This window comes from Talaromyces rugulosus, chromosome II (genome assembly GCF_013368755.1).
Source record: "Talaromyces rugulosus chromosome II, complete sequence".
Taxonomy (NCBI): Eukaryota; Fungi; Ascomycota; class Eurotiomycetes; order Eurotiales; family Trichocomaceae; genus Talaromyces; species Talaromyces rugulosus.
In genome coordinates, this window is record NC_049562.1 from 17967 (window position 1) to 35022 (window position 17056).

Below are 17056 nucleotides of genomic sequence, written 5' to 3' on the forward strand. Positions count from 1 at the left end.
ATGCGGTCACTACACCTCCTAGCTTTTGGCTTCGGCCCTCTCCTCTGCGCTGCTGCAGGCACATTCTCAATCCCAAATGTCAATGCCACCTTTAGCAACTCCCCCCAGCCATTTCTCATCCAAGTCGATCCAAACTTCATTGAGGACACCCGGCAGCGTGTTGCGCACGCAAGGGCCCCGGTGTTCCTGAATATGACGGGTGACGGCCCAAGTGCTGAAAACTTTACCAGTGTTCGTGATTTCTGGGTTAATGAGTATGACTGGGACGCAACACAGGCATTTATCAACGACAAGTAAGTTGTACACATACGAACACTGCTGCCAGAATCTAATAACAGCCTGGTAAGATTCCAGCAGTTCACGACTGTTGTCGACCCGGTAATCAATAACGCCACCTATCCAGTGCCACTGCACTTTGTCCATCACCGTTCAAACCGGTCGGATGCCATTCCGCTGCTGTTCATTCATGGGTGGCCAGGCTCATTCATTGAAGTTGGCCACATCATCGGCAACTTGACAAACCCGCCTAATGCATCCGTGCCGGCTTTCCACGTTGTGGCACCCTCGATTCCAGGTTTCGGTTTCTCCCCGGCGCCGCAAAGCCCTGGCTTTGGTCCTGCCGACGCAGCGCATGCTTTCAACGAGCTGATGCAACAGCTTGGTTACTCCAAATATGTGATTCAAGGTGGAGATTTTGGAGGTGTCACCCTTCGCTATCAAGCCCATCTCTTTCCCCAGCAGGTCATCTCGGCTCTAAGCAATTTCTGGATCATCCAGCCCGGGGATAATGACATGCAGGTGTTCGCGGAAGGGAAGGCAACACCCGACGAGGTTGCATACATCAACATCATAGAGATTTATATCAATCAATGGTCCGGATACCGCCTAATCCAGTCGACGGAACCACTCACGATCGCATATGGCATGACGGACGCGCCTCTGGGCAATGCATTGTGGATATACTCTGTCATGGCCAAGGTTGTTGACCCGGCTCTCACATCCTGGACACCCGAGGAGATCATTACTTGGTCAATGATGTATTACATTCAGGGTCCATATGGCGGCATGCGCTTTTACAAAGAGGTGCAAAACGATGGAGGTTTTGCAACGCTCAACTTTGGTGTCCTGCCCCAGGTAGAGGTCCCAGTCGCTATCAGTCAGTTTCCTTACGATCTCACTTATCGCATGCCGTTGGAATGGGCACAGCGAGGGGGAAATGTCCTAAAGAGGACTGTGCACAACCATGGGGGACATTTTGCTGCCTATGAGGTGCCTGAACTGCTCCTCAACGATATCTGGTCATGGTTCGGTGACAAGGAGCTTTCGGGAACAAAAGCGTTCATACATTGACCAAGATGTGAGGTCTACACCATATTGCCGCTTTGTAAGTTGGAGATATAGTAATATGGGGGTTCAGAAATTGTGTACCGGAATTATCACAGTTGGGAAATTGTTAGTATCATATTACATAAAATACATCTTCTTTTTTTATGACCATAGCCTACGAGCCTTGTTTGGCTGGCTTCCGTCATATAATTACAGAAAGTGACGACTATCACGCAATTGTCAAATTTCATGACATCAGGGCTTCCCACGAAGCTATATCATTTTTCTTCCCAATTAGGCAATTATAAGGCATCCAGGCTCTAGTTTTCGTACGTATGAGGCACCAAGGCACAATTCCTGTGAACTGGCTAATCCGCGCTTCCTTCCTCATACCTACAAATATATGGTATATCTAACACCTCAAGTGAACAAGTAGTCTCCAGTCTGGGACCCTGATAGCGAGATCATGGAGGTTAGCTGTTTATAGATATTTATTTTGGTGCCATTTTCCCACTAGAAAGTAGTGTATGTCGCATTTCTCATGTAGCATTTTGCCCAAGTGTGATGTTGACTTACGTACAAAGGCTGAAGTAAATTAGCCTGAGAGGAGATGCTATTCTAGCATCTTAATGACCAGCCTTGAATCTGAGTACGCAGAGTTGAAATATCCCTGGGTAAGTGATATTCTGTGTGAAATTCTTACCGTATATTGAGATACTTACTATTCAGGATAGGAGTTGTTTGAAACTTGCTTGGTCCTTGTTTTCACGTTACCCCTTAGTCGATAACAGTGGAGAGTGGTGCGAAGAGAAGCAGGAGTGGAGTATTATATATAAAAATCTATATGCGCCTCTATCTAGACTCTATTATACCATCTTATTGCCTGAATCCGGCTCACAGGGTTGCTATCTAACATTAATTCATCGCCTGACCTGAGTTTCTAAGTCACTTTTTCCCCCATCACCCCACAAAAGATCTTCCTTGTGGATGTTTAGGTCTAACCCAACGCAAAGGGATAAGATACCCACGTTTTGGTTGCAACCCTACGTTGTGAACTTGCTGAGAGCTAGCATCTTGGCACTGTGGAAGAACAGCGTCTATATGCCAAGATACTAATGATGCTCAAACCATCAAGGAGACTCGTGCCTTTGGCGAACCCAAATATGCTTATCATATTTCTGATTTAAAGTTGTTGAGATTAATCTAGAATAATCAAATTAATAGCGTGTACTACTTCTACTATTTTATACTATTAAAGCTAAACTGAGAACAAATCTATGTGTTGACACCTAGTTATATAATGTCAATTTCGCTATAGTGATTGTGGAACTCCAGGATATAAAATAGCTAGATATCTTAATCATATTTCTAATCAATTCTTTATAAGTGTAATTATCATATGATGTTAGAAATTACGATTTAAAATAAATACAGAGCGCATCTCCGGGCGGAACTGGGCGTGGCCGCACGCTTATCGAATACATTAACTTTGCAGGTCCAGTGCTTGGCAAGGATTAATAATTTTGCAGTCATGGTCTTATTGGGCCAAATTTATATACGTGGAATTAATATTATTGATATATTGGAAGCGCACCGTTCTAATTACTTACATAGAGAGTTCCTCAGTTTATATAGAGTGGGCGCATATTATGACTCATACCCGCGGGCTTTTTCTCATGTCACAACTGCCCCTCATTTTTCAAACAGTAACCTCTGTATATCAACTCCCTAGAAATACAGGTGGGAGAGATGTCAGATACAAAAACCCTTACTGGAGACCCGTTCATACGTGGGCTCTTCGAATCTCTTCTGAAACGTCGCCTGTTCTACACCGAAGCTTTCGAAATCTATCGCACCTCTGGCAGTTTGCACAGCGATAGCAGAGGATTATTCGACTACGGACCGCCAGGATGTGCCTTGCAATCCAATATTTTTGAAGTCTGGAGGCGGCATTTTGTCTTAGAAGAAGATATGCTTGAGGTCGACTGCACTATTTTGACGCCGGAAGAAGTCTTCAAGACAAGTGGCCATGTTGACAAATTTGAAGATTGGATGTGCAAAGACTCAAAGTCCGGCGACTTTCTACGTGCCAACCATCTTATTGAGAATGTTCTTGAAGCAAGACTGAAAGGCGACAAAACTGCGCGAGGTGTTGCTGTGGACGACACGGAAAAGGGCGATGCTAAGGTCGATGCTAAAAAGGAAAAGCGAAAAATTAAGGACATCAAAGCTGTGCGGCTTACAGATAACGACGTTATGGAGTATGAAGAGATCCTTGCCAAAATGAGTGGACATAACAATTTTTCCATTTTTTACCCTGAACCTTTTAGATATCCTCTTTCTAATTACTTTGATGGTAGATCGACAACTATGATGGTACCGAACTGGGAGAATTGATCGAGCGGCTTGATATTCGAAATCTAGACGGAAACAACAAAGTATCGCCTCCTGTCCCATTCAACCTCATATTCAAGACTACCTTGGGCCCAAACAGCGCCTCTCCAGCTTATCTAAGACCTGAAACGGCCCAAGGGCAATTCCTAAATTTCAAGAAGCTCCTTGACTACAATCAAAATACTATGCCATTTGCATCCGCTTCCATCGGAAAATCCTTTCGCAACGAGATATCTCCACGCTCTGGTCTCCTTCGAGTGAGGGAATTCCTTATGGCTGAAATTGAACATTTTGTGGATCCTGAGGGCGGTAAAAAGCACCAAAGATTTAACGAAGTGAACAACATTCAATTAAACCTCCTTGACCGGGCGACACAGTTATCTGGCAAGACTGACCTGCGAAACATGACACTTGAACAAGCAGTCGAGAAGAAAATAGTCGATAACGAAACACTGGGATACTTTCTTGGCAGGATATACCTTTTCCTACTTTATATTGGAGTTGATAAAAGCAAGCTACGTTTTCGACAACATATGGCTAATGAAATGGCACATTATGCCGCTGACTGTTGGGATGCTGAGCTACTGACTTCATATGGATGGATTGAGTGCGTCGGATGTGCAGACCGTAGTGCTTATGACTTAACCGTGCATTCCAAGAAGACCGGAGGATCATTGATTGTCCGGGAACCTAGACTAGAACCGTTGAAAATTGAGGAATGGCAGGTAGATATCAACAAGGCCAAGTTTGGGCCAACATTCCGCAAAGACGAGAAATCCGTTGAAGCAGCTCTACAAGCACTTGGACAGACACAACGGGAAGAACTTTCGGAGGTTTTGAAAGAGAACGGACATATTACCATCCAGGTGCCTGGAACTCTACCTGATGATAAGATAGATGTGTCCAAGGAGCTTGTCAGTTTTGAAAAACGGACCATAGTGCAGAATACTCGCGACTATACCCCAAATGTTATCGAGCCGTCTGGTATTGGCCGCATTCTTTACAGCCTTCTCGAGCATGTTTATTGGCACCGTCCAGATGATGTTGCGCGTGGGGTATAGTGAACAAGGACCTTTGTATTACATATATATGCTAATCTTGATTTAGGTTCTGTCCCTTCCTCTTTTCGTTGCGCCTACCAAAGTACTGATTGTACCTTTGTCAAATCACCAAACTTTTATCCTGGTTATTCGAAGAGTGTCACAGCGTCTCCGACAATTTGGAATTTCGTGCCGTGTTGATGATTCGGGTGCCAGTATTGGCAAACGTTATGCTCGCAATGACGAACTCGGTATCCCCCTTGGAATTACTATCGATTTCGATACAATCAAAGATGATTCTATTACACTCCGAGAGAGACAGCACGAAACAAGTACGCGCCTCTGTATCGGATATTGTCCAATCGATCAAGAGTCTAGTTGACAACCAAGAAGTATGGGATGATATTTTCAAAAGACTCCCGGAATTCATCAGCCAAGAGGGAGATGATTAGGCGTGTTTCATCGTGTTCTGGAAGAGCATTATGGGGCTTGCTCGGGTCGGGATGGCTGTCCCGCCGGAGCTTCTTGTCCGTTGTCCAAGTTGTCGTGGACGGCTATCCGATCGCAAAACGCTATCGATTTGGGGAGCCTGTCCTCGGCAGCGTCTCCAAGGGATAAAACACACTCCGTGAACGAATCTGCGAAGAGAGACGCCCTCGTCCCAGCTGAAGGTGTCTTCGGCGCTACTTGCCTGGTCGGACAGCCGCTCACGGCAGTTAATCATTAGCCACACACAGACTGCGCAGTCGATGATGTTATTGGCCATGGTCAACAGCAAGATATTGCCCAGCATTAATCGCACGTCTGCTCTGGATACTTCAGAGCTTACTCTCATTACTCCGACAGCTTTTACAGCTCACTGTAAGAGATCATTAATGCCCCAGAGACCATTAATAATATAGGCGTCAACGACATTCCTTGGGAAGAACTTAGTGATAATATTCTTTTTAGTCTACACGTCGAGGGGCATTTCTTATTATCGCCCTCAGAGTTAGAACATAAGAGACAAGGCCTTTGGTTGCGATGCGGAGCCATTAAAGGACGAAGATGTATTCATACGCAGCTCAACTACCGCCATCTCGGTTAGACACATTGAATGCGCCATAGCCAAGTGTTAAGCAGGGCTGGCGAATGTAGATTAAATACTCTCGCACAATACATAAAAGCTGCGGCCCGTGTAATGTAATAAAGCAGCTTTACATAATCTCGTAGTCCAGTGCCTGCGCTGCACTACAGTGCACTACAAAGGACTCAGGGGGTTATGTGGATCGCGCAGCTCCTAGCCGCCCTGCTCGCTGCCCGCGGCACTTCAACGTTCATCCCCAGCATGGACCAGCTGCAACAATTCACCCGCCTAGCTATCTTCACGGTTAAGGACAAGGGCTTGCAGGATATAGTCAACAATCTCGGCGCCGACGTGGTAGAGGACAAAAAAGCGCTCGCACAATCGAGCCATTAGTCACACCGCGGCTTTAGTCAAGCTTTTGGGATGAAGCTGCCGTGGAGACGGGCCAGCCAAGACCGCATGAGCACCTAGCATCCTCTGGACGCCTAAAAGGATACCGTTGTTACTACCAGTCCGCTTGCCCCCAACCCACAAATTGTGGCCCCAGGTTTGTCCCGCACCACTCGCTTGCTATTGCAGCTAGTAGTCTCTATTGTCAGCGTATAAATAACCGTGGAGAGAACAATTTCTATGGATAATGCACTTAAAGCCTAAGTATTTCCAGTATATTGTGACATATCTAGCTCATGGGTTTGACCCTCTACCACCGCCATCTTTACTACGTCGCAAAAGAACATGTGAAGATGTGGCTGGTGCATGCGGTAGGAACGAGGCATCGAAGGCTCAACGCGGCAGCCTACAATGAAGAGACTACGTGATTGTCCTTTGATTACGACTATTTTATAGCAGCAGGAATTTGGTAGAGATCAATTAAGACTAAGGTATACTCGCCATGGAGTGATTAAACCAATTTATTGGTTTATAAGACTTGGTCAGATAATTAATTTAAATATATTAACTACATTTGGACAAGATAGATAGTCCACAGCTATGCCGTCACGTGAGAGATTGGTGAATTGACAAACTGTAACTGTTACGCCTAGTAGCCCAAATCGGCCTTCCGGTACCGTACGTGCCAACTCCACATGCTTAATCTTAAGGCAGGAAAACTTCGATAAAACTCGTCAGCGTCAACAATTCGCTTTTCTCTCCCTCGCGGTCGTCACAAGGCAGTTCTACCTCTTGTGCTGCACATGGCGCGACTGTTGGACCTTCCGAATGAGCTCATTCTTCTTGTCGTTGACTACGTGCAAGCAGACACAACACAGAAATTATTGCCATTCTTTCAATGGGGAGATGTGTATAGACGTTTGATTGAACAGAATCCACCGCAACGAATCAAAGACCTGCACTCTCTTTGCCTTGTATCCGCTCGCTTGAATAATCTGTTAAAACCGATATTGTACCGTAATATTTGCGTTCGCGACGACGGGTTCCGCATTTATCCGCAAACCCAGCTGAAGCGGAGTCTAGAGAACGATTCAAAGCTTGAAGGACATATTATGTCTGCAATAGTTCCCTGCAACCACTTGATTTACGACATTTATCAATTTTTTTGGTTTCCCAACATTCAGGCACTTAGCATTCTCCGGTTCAATGACTGGGAGCCTATGGAATTTGAAGACGATTCGCATGTTGGCACGTCGCCGGTCACAGAACTGAATTTGATAGGCTGCGGAGCGCATGAGGAGGCATTAGCCGCTGTACTTAGCTGGCCAACTGCGTTGGAAGTGCTCCATTACGACGCCGAACAAGGAGAGTGGGATGGCCACTATGGTGATGAGCCTGCCAAAAGCTGGACATGCGCGGCGTTTGTACGAGCCATTCAGCCGCAAAAGGCCACTCTACGGGAATTGACCCTTACTCGGCCATGGCTCGAACATGAAGGATTGGGCAACGGACCACGCATAGATCTGAGCGATTTCACGGCTCTGACCATGCTCCGTATCTACCAAGTCTTTCTATGTGGGGACGAGGACCCGCTTGAGGCCTGGAGCAGCCTTCCCCGAAGTCTTGAGAGATTAGATGTCTTTTATGATGACTGGGATCTCACCCGTTTTGACGAAGATGACTTTCTGCGGGGCCTGCTGGCGCATAAAAAAGAGTATCTAGCCCATTTACGCACGGTATCCATTCACTCGCCCGAGCAGACCTGGGACAGCGATATAGAGGAGTTCATGCCCACCGGTCAATGGACGCCGCCGTCTCCCCTGGCGAGAGCATTCGAAACTGCAGGTGTGAATATAGATATATGGCTGGGGCCTGCGGAACCTCCGAAGTTTGAGGAACTAGGCATTCCTCAGCTTCTTAAGCCACCAAGAAAAAGGCGTTTTCTCGATATTGATTAGGGTCTGTATTAGTTTTATGTTATCTTTGTTATATTTATATCCGAGTCAATAAGGCGCGAAAAATGATAGGGATGATAATAATCTAAAAAGAAAAATGCTTTCTACTACATACGAGTATAAAAATTAAATACACTTTAAAATATTAGGTATTACTAGGTCAATGGAATACCCAAAAACTAATTACATACAATAAATAAAACCCGAAGAAGCACCTCTAAGTTAGCCTATTAACAATACCTAAATAGTAAAGCAATTGACATACAAAATGTTTTAAAATATTCACGCCTCGCTAACTCAAAACAAAAATAAAAAGATGACATTGTTCAGTATTCGGAGCAGAAAGACAGGGCTAACCTTCTATGGGCCAACGTCAATAAGGATGGCAAAGCCGACTTTATCTAGACAGACAAGTTTAATAACAATAGCTAGGTATAATATGACAATAATCAAAAAGACATTCAACGAAGCTACAGGGACACCATTCTGCAATGTTGCAAGAAATCTATATTTATCTTTTAAAAATTTATTTATACAAATATTGTTAATTTTTAATTTTTAAATAATAATTTATATAACAAACTAGATAATATAAATAAAATATAACAAATAATATTATTTATTAGAAGTAAATCTAATGTTGAACCAACGTTTTTGGACAAATATACATGGGAAAGTGATGATTTTTATTATAAGACTTGCATAGCTACCCCATTAGATTTTAATTGTGATTATAGTAAGGATAGTTGCTTAGAAGACTTATTCCCATGAGGTGTCGACAACTCATGCATATATGATTGTGATGAGAACGGATGCTCTCCTCTGTCACCGTCATGTTGTGCATCTGGAACATGTAAATAATGACATTTAAACCATCTCTGGGATAAGACTAATAACGATCTATCTCATTGTTTCTGAGCTCTTGGCTTATTATGTAACCAATTGATGCGAGGGAACTGATGCTGCGATAATTATTCTGAACTTCAGATGGATTATCCGCCCAAAGACCTTGCACGAGCGGCGTTTGCACGTCATGAATTCGCGCCTCTCCCGATAAACCGGTTGTCCGCTGTTCAATGACTGGAATGTGCGAAGAATTCAACGAGTCTATAGCTAGGATTCCATCATTGACCTGATGGTGTTCAAATCTGATTTCTGATAACTTTCCCGGTCGATATGCGAAGTTTTCTGAGGAACCAAGGCTATTTTAATTTAGCATATTGATACTATCTCCGTTATGGCTATCTGTATAGTTGTTTAGTGAAGACTTAGGAATTTACAAATTTGGCATATCATCGTGTCCTATAATTTTCTTAGCGCTCTTTAGGACTAAAATATTGTAAGTTTTAGAATTACTTTTCTGGCGCTTGTCTGGCGCTTATGTCTGGCGCTTGAAATATTGAAGCTTTTTATGTGTTAGATGTTCTTTTCAATATAAGATGTTGACTACATATATAGAGAGTCTTTAAGGTTATTTATAAGCGTACATGTGTAAATTATATAAATTTCAATATAAAAACCAAAAAACCCCACTTTTTGACATGCTTTTTATTATGGTTTAAACCAGACCAAACATCTGAATTGAACCTAACAAATAGTACACTAAAAAACATTCAGTTTAGGATAATAAAAACTGAACTATTCTGGTTTAGCTAATCAGGAACTATAACCAATCTATTTAGGTATAATTTAGTTCGGTCTTCAGTTCATTGAACCAAAGATAACACTCTACCACTGCCGTGCTTTCACAAAACGCTTATATAGATATTGCACTTATACTTAAAGAGAGACATTTGAAACCTTCAGTCTAAACATTTTTTGAACACTCCTCAATTATTTAACCCTCTGTCAGGGCAGCCTAGTTAAGTTCAGCCATAACCTGTTTTAAAACAATAACTTTTACATCTCAGTCTATCTATTAAATATAGTGTATCTATTATTGATCAATAAAGCTTCTAATGCTTAAGAATTGGTTTATCGTCATACCTATGATCCTTTTTAAAAAGGAATTATAGTAATATTTCATTCAAACCATACATGTTTATGGATATTAGGGCAGTTGGTGCACGATGCCCAGCTCTATAAGTGAAAGATTCTAATTTTTTTGTTCTATAAGTTCGGCTAATTGAAACCATATCCTGCTGTATCGATAGAATCGCGAGAAATACACCACATTACTCCCTATACTCGCCCACTTGACGGGGACATTATTTCCTCACCACAGTATCTATATACAGGATGAGTCCGTCAGTCCTGGAATTATTACGGACACCGATGGAAATACCCAAAAAGTAAAAGTTGAACATAAAGAAATGGGGAGATGTGGAAATTACATCTGTTCAATGATCCCTTCTCCCATATTATTCGTTGCCACGCGACTTTTCCACTGTAGGGTTTGGCTCATGTTCTTGATGGCAGTGTCCAAGCCGCGCAGAATAACCTGGACCGGCTTCAGGCCGATATCCCAGTCACTTCGTACTGCGCTCTCGTCTGGCACCACCCAATTAGAAGTCATGCTGTCAGCATATGACGGGTCCGAGGGCGTACATTGAGCGATGTGCTCAGACAGGCAAGAGACAGCAAACTCGATGCGATTCAATGTATGGAGGACCAGCATGTTCCCTATCATCTGCCTTTCGTCTCCTTCGACCTGGTAGCTCCCGATGATCATGCGTATCTCGTTGTTGGAATCGTCTTTGGGGTCCCCCAAGGAATGAGACAGCAAGCTGGTGTCTACGGAGCGTGCAGCGGGCGGGTTTGAGCAGAAGACCTGGACAACGCGGAGCATGCTACGCAAGCTGATCGCGGCGAGAAATATGACCTCTTCGTTGAGCGGGGTGCTGCAGGCCAGACACTGACTGAAATGCTTCCAGGTGGCGAGTGTGCGCTGGTTTGCCACGAGCAGGGTGTCAATGGAGAACGAAGCAGACTGCTGCCGTAAAATGCGAAGGTGGGCGAGTAAGTCGGTGTACCGCTGAAAGCATCTACACTGAAGGGAGGCATGAGGTGAAGTCGCGTCGGTAGTTCCGTTGGGCGGCATCATATAGCCTTCATCAGCGGGCGACACATGATGCGAGAGCAGATAATGGCTAGGATCGGTTAGAATATTCTAAAACCGTTGCTCTTCGTTAGCGTTGCGGGTTTTTCTTGGGTGGGAGGTTTTTTTTCCTTTTTTCAATTTTGAAAAGAGGAACATTTCTCGTACAGTGAAGAAGTCAAGATCGTCTTCCAAGACTAGGTCGCACATACTACCACCGTCCAGGTGATTGTAACTGGCAATGGCTTCGCGCTGCGCACTCGCAGCTTCAGTTGGAATGCTTTTTGTGGACTGCTTGCGTGTGGTGTCATGAGAGCTGCTGTCTGTCCTCTTGTTCTTGACACCCTTGGGCCTGCCTAGGCGATCGGAAAGGCTGTAGACGCATGACTCGCCAGATATCTGGCAGTGCGAGCATGGAGAACTGCCAGAACAGCGCAGCTTGGCGGAATGACAAGCATTACACGCAGAGCGCATGCGATACCCCCGGGATTGCGATCCCATGGCGAGAATACCTGAGCTGACAATCATTTGTTGCTTACTGCGGAACGGCTTCCTGTTGCTTATATCTGATATTCACTGATAGCACATGGTGTAAGAAAGGCGGCCCCCAAGACTAACCAACACTCGCTAATTCGTTGAGACCGTACATCGGAATCATGATTGGTATTGTCTTTGATGTCAGCCTATCGACCCGCTTTCATGGACGCAGCAAACGATGTGAAGAAACAACAGTCCGAGATCTCGGAAATAACCAACCTACGGCAGCCTATGCAAGGACAAATCTTACTTTTCCACACACACCAAGCGCAGATTTGTGATTTGTTAATATTGCTTATTAAGTAATCTATTATAACGTTATTATACTAAATTACTATTTTTATTTTAAAAAGAAAGATGATGGTAAGCAAGGTGATAAGAAAAGCGGTGAGTAAATTACTAACTAAAATTGACTGATTTTATTGATTAATTAAACCCATACAACTTTAGTTAATTATGCAATAGTTATATAAATAAAAAATAAAATACTCTACATAAATTTTTAATTTATTTATGTAAACATTTTAAGTATTTTATCATGCTTCTTAGCGATTGAGCTATTTTCAATTTTGATTTTGATTTACGAGCAGGGTGGTAATAATAATAAGTACCCGAATAACTGTACAATCATTTTGAGCTAGCCTAGGTTGGCTATCTAATTGGGCAATTGGAATTCATGTCTTGATAGGTCAGTGTTACGGACTGGATCTGGCACACTTTGTGTGATTGGCTCAAAGATGTTAGTGTGGGTTGTACTCTTTGGTAGTTTACGAGGTTTGTTAGACGAGATCCTCTTACAATGCGTGTATCTTAAGATAGGTCTATCTTACCAACCTTAATAAATAATCAAGTAATAATAAACAGTAAATATAATAGTAAATAATATTAGTATATTAGTAATTTAGATTACTAAATTATAATAGGAAGTAATTATAGTAGTAGGTGAACATCTTTATATAGATTTAGTATATACTAGGGTGTTGCTATATATAGTCTAGTATATATTATTTAGTGTGTATACTTGTTATATGATCCTTGAGGAGCCTCGTACTGGCCTAATAGTCTTGTTTTGTTCCTGTAAACCAGCGGATCTCGCCTCTCTAATCTCTCGCTGAAGCCTTTCCTATTATTGTTAAAGCGTGCATAGTGTTGGTTTCGTAACAGTTGGGTTAAATCTGACTTAATAGGTTAGATAAAAAAATGTCGGCCCTAATTATGACTTGTCCAACAGGGGCGGGCCCCTTGGTGGGGATAATTCCTCTTGGTCATAGAAAGGCCGTGTTTCTGCCATCAAAAAACAATTAAAACCGATGTCTTGGCACATTAAGTTGAACCTAATCTAAGTTTATCTAATTAGGCAACGGAACTAATATCTTGGCAGGTTAGGTTGAAGAGTCCAACCTAACCGCAAGCATCTCCAGTCCGAATTGAACCTAACCAAATGGTGCACCAAAAAACGGTTTAGTTCGGGATAATAAAAACCGAACCACTCTGGTTCAGCCAATCCTGAACCATAACAAACCCATTTGGTATGGCTTGGTTCGGTGTCCAGTTTTTTTTATCATGGATCTACACGATGACACCAGATATTAATAGAGACGGGACAGCGGCGCATGAAGCTTGATTACTCTTGTTTTTTTTTTTTTTTTTTTTCACCGCCGGCCCCAAAAAAACCAAACACAACAAAGGTTATTGAGTCGCGGAACACCCCCGCACTAATTAGATCAGGTTTACTGGGACAATCAAGCACTCCTTACTACGATCTTTTAATAATTTAGATGAAAGACTTCGAGTGCACTTGGAGATCAAAAGAAGGAGGAAATCATTACGGCGTAGGTAAAAGAAATAGGTATACAACTCTATCACATCACATCTAAACTCCCCTGGCTTCCAACCGGGTCTGCAAAGTCCGGTAAAAGCCCTGCACGTTCTCGGGCGCCAACAGGGTGTAATGATGACCCGCCACCTCATGGAACTGCACGTCTGTTACATATTGATTCCACCGTGACAGTTTGTGCTCAAGCCACTCAGCCTTGGTCCGCGCCACCGCCTCGATGGGCTGCCCGTAAAATACCTCCAAGAGGGGTACGTTACCTTGGGGCTCGTAATGGCGCGCTATTGTATGCGAATTCAGTGCCAAGCTAGTCCAGGTGGCCAGTCGATTCTTGTCGAGTCCGAATTCCTGTAACCGTTGATTCGAGGCCGACGATAGGAGGATATCCACAAGTTTGTCCTTGTTCGTGTCATCTTCAAGCCCACCACCCACCGCGCGCAGCTCAGCCGCAACGGTCTCTTCATCTTCAGGGTTAGGCAGTAGATCAAAGAAGCGAGCTAGCGTTAAAAGGACGTCTGCCCAACCGCCATGGCGCATGCGATCCTTGATGTGTGGCGGCTGATCGAAGACGGCCAAAAATGGCGTCTCGAAGCCGTCGCGATTCAGCTTCTTAGCAATCTCAAACGATACTGTGCCACCGTATGAGTATCCGGCGATGGCATACGGCCCGGTAGGTTGCACGCGCTGAATTGCTTCGCGATAGGTGTCAACCATCTCGTCGACACTTCCGAAGAAAGGCTCGCCGTCGAAGCCGCGGGCACGCAGCGCATACACAGGCCGATCAGTGAATTGGTTGGCCAGGGTCAAGAATACGAGCACCTCACCAACACCGGGGTGTACTAGCCATAGCGGGGTCTTGCTTCCACCTTGGCGGAGTTTTACCACTGGGTCGTAAGGCTTGGATACGCCTGTGGCAGCTGGGTCCAAAGCGGCGGCAAGGCCTTGAATAGTCGGGTGGCCAATAATAGTCGTGATGGGGACGTTATCAACCAGAGCCGGATCATTCTGCAGTAGCCACTTGATCTGGAAGATCTCAATCGACGAGCAGCCCATATCGAGCATGCTGGTGTGGATGCCCAGCTCAGAGCGAGATGCGCCGAATACCTCGGCGAAAATGGCCTGCACTGCCACTTCTGCCGGCGTTGTAGGTTGCAGGTGTGCTGCCCCAGTGGCCTGAGCCAGGTATATCTCATCCTGCTTGATGCTAGCATTATACATACCCGCTTCGAATGCCTTCCTGATTTTGGCGCGCGAGAGCTTGCCGAGAGCAGTCTTGGGTAGGAATTCTCGGTCTAAAGGGATGATACGATACGGCCGCACCATGCACTGCTGCATGATAACGGTACGTAGTTTATCGCGAGTGTTGAGGCGTGTGGAGATCTCGTCGACGGCATAGGTAGGGAGGTAGACTGCACAGAGCGTCTCGGACGCGGCACCCGGTACGCGGTAAGGGAAGATAGCTGTGTACGAAGGCGTCACACCAGGAATATGGGCATCCTCGATGGCGCCTTCAATCTCGTGAGGGTAGTATTTGAGACCGTTAATGTTGATGGATTCCTTGCCTCGGCCAATCATATGGAGCCGTCGCTTTTCATCTAGGAAGGCTAGGTCCCCAGTGACGAACCAGCCGTCTGGTGTGAAGGACTCCTGTGTCGCGGTCGGATTGTTATAGTACTCGTTGAACACGTTGACGCCGCGCACTTCCAGATGACCAAAATCGTTGGCACCACAATTACCGCCCTCGGCGTTGCGTACCCGCATTTCCATGCCCGGAATGCAGTAGCCTAGCGAAGTAAATTCCCGGTCAAGGGCGAGATCACTGCGCGGGCAGTCGATATTATAGATGCTCCCTGCACAGGTCTCGGTCATACCGAAACCCGGGCGGATGAAATCGTAGGAGCCTCCCAGGGGCTGGAGCAGCTTGGTCAGGGCGGCACACAGCGCTGTCGAGTTGGCTTCGCCGCCCGAGATGAGGCAGCGCAAGGTGGAGATATTGGGGAGCCCCAGGCTGGCAGCTTTCTCAACAGGCAAATGTGGCAGCAGAACCTTTTCGAGCGCCTTTCTTACGCTAGCGAGGAAGAAGTTTGGTGCGAAGGTGTATCCGACGGCGTGGCGGTCGATAAGTTGCAGGAACAAAAGCGGATTTGCTAGAAGATCGCCGGCATGGACGTGCACCTGATCGGCACCCACGGTCATCGCATGTAGATGCACTTCTGTCAGATTGGCGACATGATCCATGCCGATCCAGTTCAAGAAGGCTTCATCAGAATGTGTAGCGTGGCAGGCGGACTTGCCTGCAACAGCATTCAGCATCTGGCCATGTCGAAGGGCAACAGCTTTGGCATTTCCGGTGCTGCCGGAGGTCAGCATCAGGGCTGCTAAATCGTCAGGCGACTTGGTGAACCCGTTCTGCAAGACGTAGTCGACCTGGAAGGGAGTGTTGTGGATGTCCAGCTCCTCAACAGGGTGGATAGCAAGCCCAGGAAGGTCCAGAAACTCGGCGACCAGATGTTTCCTGGTCAGCACGACGGGATCGTGTAGGACCTCCTGCAGATGCTCGATATGCTTGCGGCGTTGGTCGAGATTGTTGGTAAATGGAACCGAGATGGCGGGCACCTGGCCGGCGGCCAGGACAGCCCATAGCCAGCGGACATTGTCTTCGTGGTTATCTAAGTGGATGAGGACGATCTTGTCTGGAGTCAGGCCAGGGATAGTCTTTATCGAGTTTCCTCGGATGAGGGCATCTCTGAGGAGCTCGGAATAGGTGATCCTAGTAGGCTTTCCTTCCGTTTGACCCGGAGGGTAGATGGAGAGGCCCTTCTCAGGAGCCGAGCGAGCAGCCTTAGTCAAGGCTTCAAACAGATTCTTTGGCAAGGGAGCCATCTTTGATTGAGAATGGGAAAAACTCAGTCAGCAGTTAAAAATTTGGTAGAAGGTTGTGGACATGCCGTCTACTCACAAAATCTCCATCGATGCGGCCACACCCATCATCGTTATATTGCCTCAAACTGCGCCTGAGCCGTGTTTGCAAGGCGTCCACAATCGAGCCGCGACAGTAATTCCAACCAGTAGCCGGTGAACAGCCGTTAATATCCGTAGTGGTTTACCGTGATGCCTACTCTGCATGTCAAAATATCGCCGAGCTCGAATTGGGACATTTCATGGAGTGGGTCTAGAGAATCGACCGATAAGCACAGGGGTGTTTTAGGGGCTTGATGACAAGCTGTGCTGTGAAACCCTGGTATCCATGATCGTTCTTAGTGCTTACCTGAGGGAGCTGAAGGAGATAAGATAAAAGATGGCACTCATGGCAAGTGCCACGTACTTAGGGAGCGGGATCTGATTGGCCGGCTAGGATGATAAGCTCAGCTGCTGTGCCCCGATCGTGATTTGAAGAGCTTAGCAACATGTCTCTTCTGGCTGCGATGCAACCACAACCCACTATTCTTCTGACCCTCTGTTTGGGCTGCATGTAAA

General features: G+C 45.5%; 5 protein-coding genes across 5 annotated transcripts; 3 read left to right on the forward strand and 2 right to left on the reverse strand.

Annotated features, from left to right (window-relative positions):
• Positions 1–1350, forward strand: TRUGW13939_02470 (uncharacterized protein; the record flags this gene model as incomplete). Its single annotated transcript, XM_035485664.1, has 2 exons — positions 1–293; positions 348–1350. The coding sequence occupies 2 exons, from the start codon at positions 1–3 to the stop codon at positions 1348–1350; spliced, it is 1296 nt and encodes a 431-aa protein (XP_035341557.1).
• A 1725-nt stretch (positions 1351–3075) lies between these two features.
• TRUGW13939_02471 (uncharacterized protein) lies at positions 3076–5212 on the forward strand (the record flags this gene model as incomplete). The annotated part of the gene is made up of 4 exons (XM_035485665.1): positions 3076–3558; positions 3687–4775; positions 4828–5092; positions 5139–5212. The coding sequence occupies 4 exons, from the start codon at positions 3076–3078 to the stop codon at positions 5210–5212; spliced, it is 1911 nt and encodes a 636-aa protein (XP_035341558.1).
• A 1807-nt stretch (positions 5213–7019) lies between these two features.
• TRUGW13939_02472 (uncharacterized protein) lies at positions 7020–8174 on the forward strand (the record flags this gene model as incomplete). Its single annotated transcript, XM_035485666.1, has 1 exon — positions 7020–8174. The coding sequence occupies one exon, from the start codon at positions 7020–7022 to the stop codon at positions 8172–8174; it is 1155 nt and encodes a 384-aa protein (XP_035341559.1).
• A 2326-nt stretch (positions 8175–10500) lies between these two features.
• On the reverse strand, positions 10501–11736 carry TRUGW13939_02473 (uncharacterized protein; the record flags this gene model as incomplete). The annotated part of the gene is made up of 2 exons (XM_035485667.1): positions 10501–11280; positions 11377–11736. 2 exons carry the CDS (start codon positions 11734–11736, stop codon positions 10501–10503), a joined length of 1140 nt encoding a protein of 379 aa, XP_035341560.1.
• Positions 11737–13618: 1882 nt separating this feature from the next.
• Positions 13619–16462, reverse strand: TRUGW13939_02474 (uncharacterized protein; the record flags this gene model as incomplete). The annotated part of the gene is made up of 1 exon (XM_035485668.1): positions 13619–16462. One exon carries the CDS (start codon positions 16460–16462, stop codon positions 13619–13621), a length of 2844 nt encoding a protein of 947 aa, XP_035341561.1.
• Positions 16463–17056: the final 594 nt, after the last annotated feature.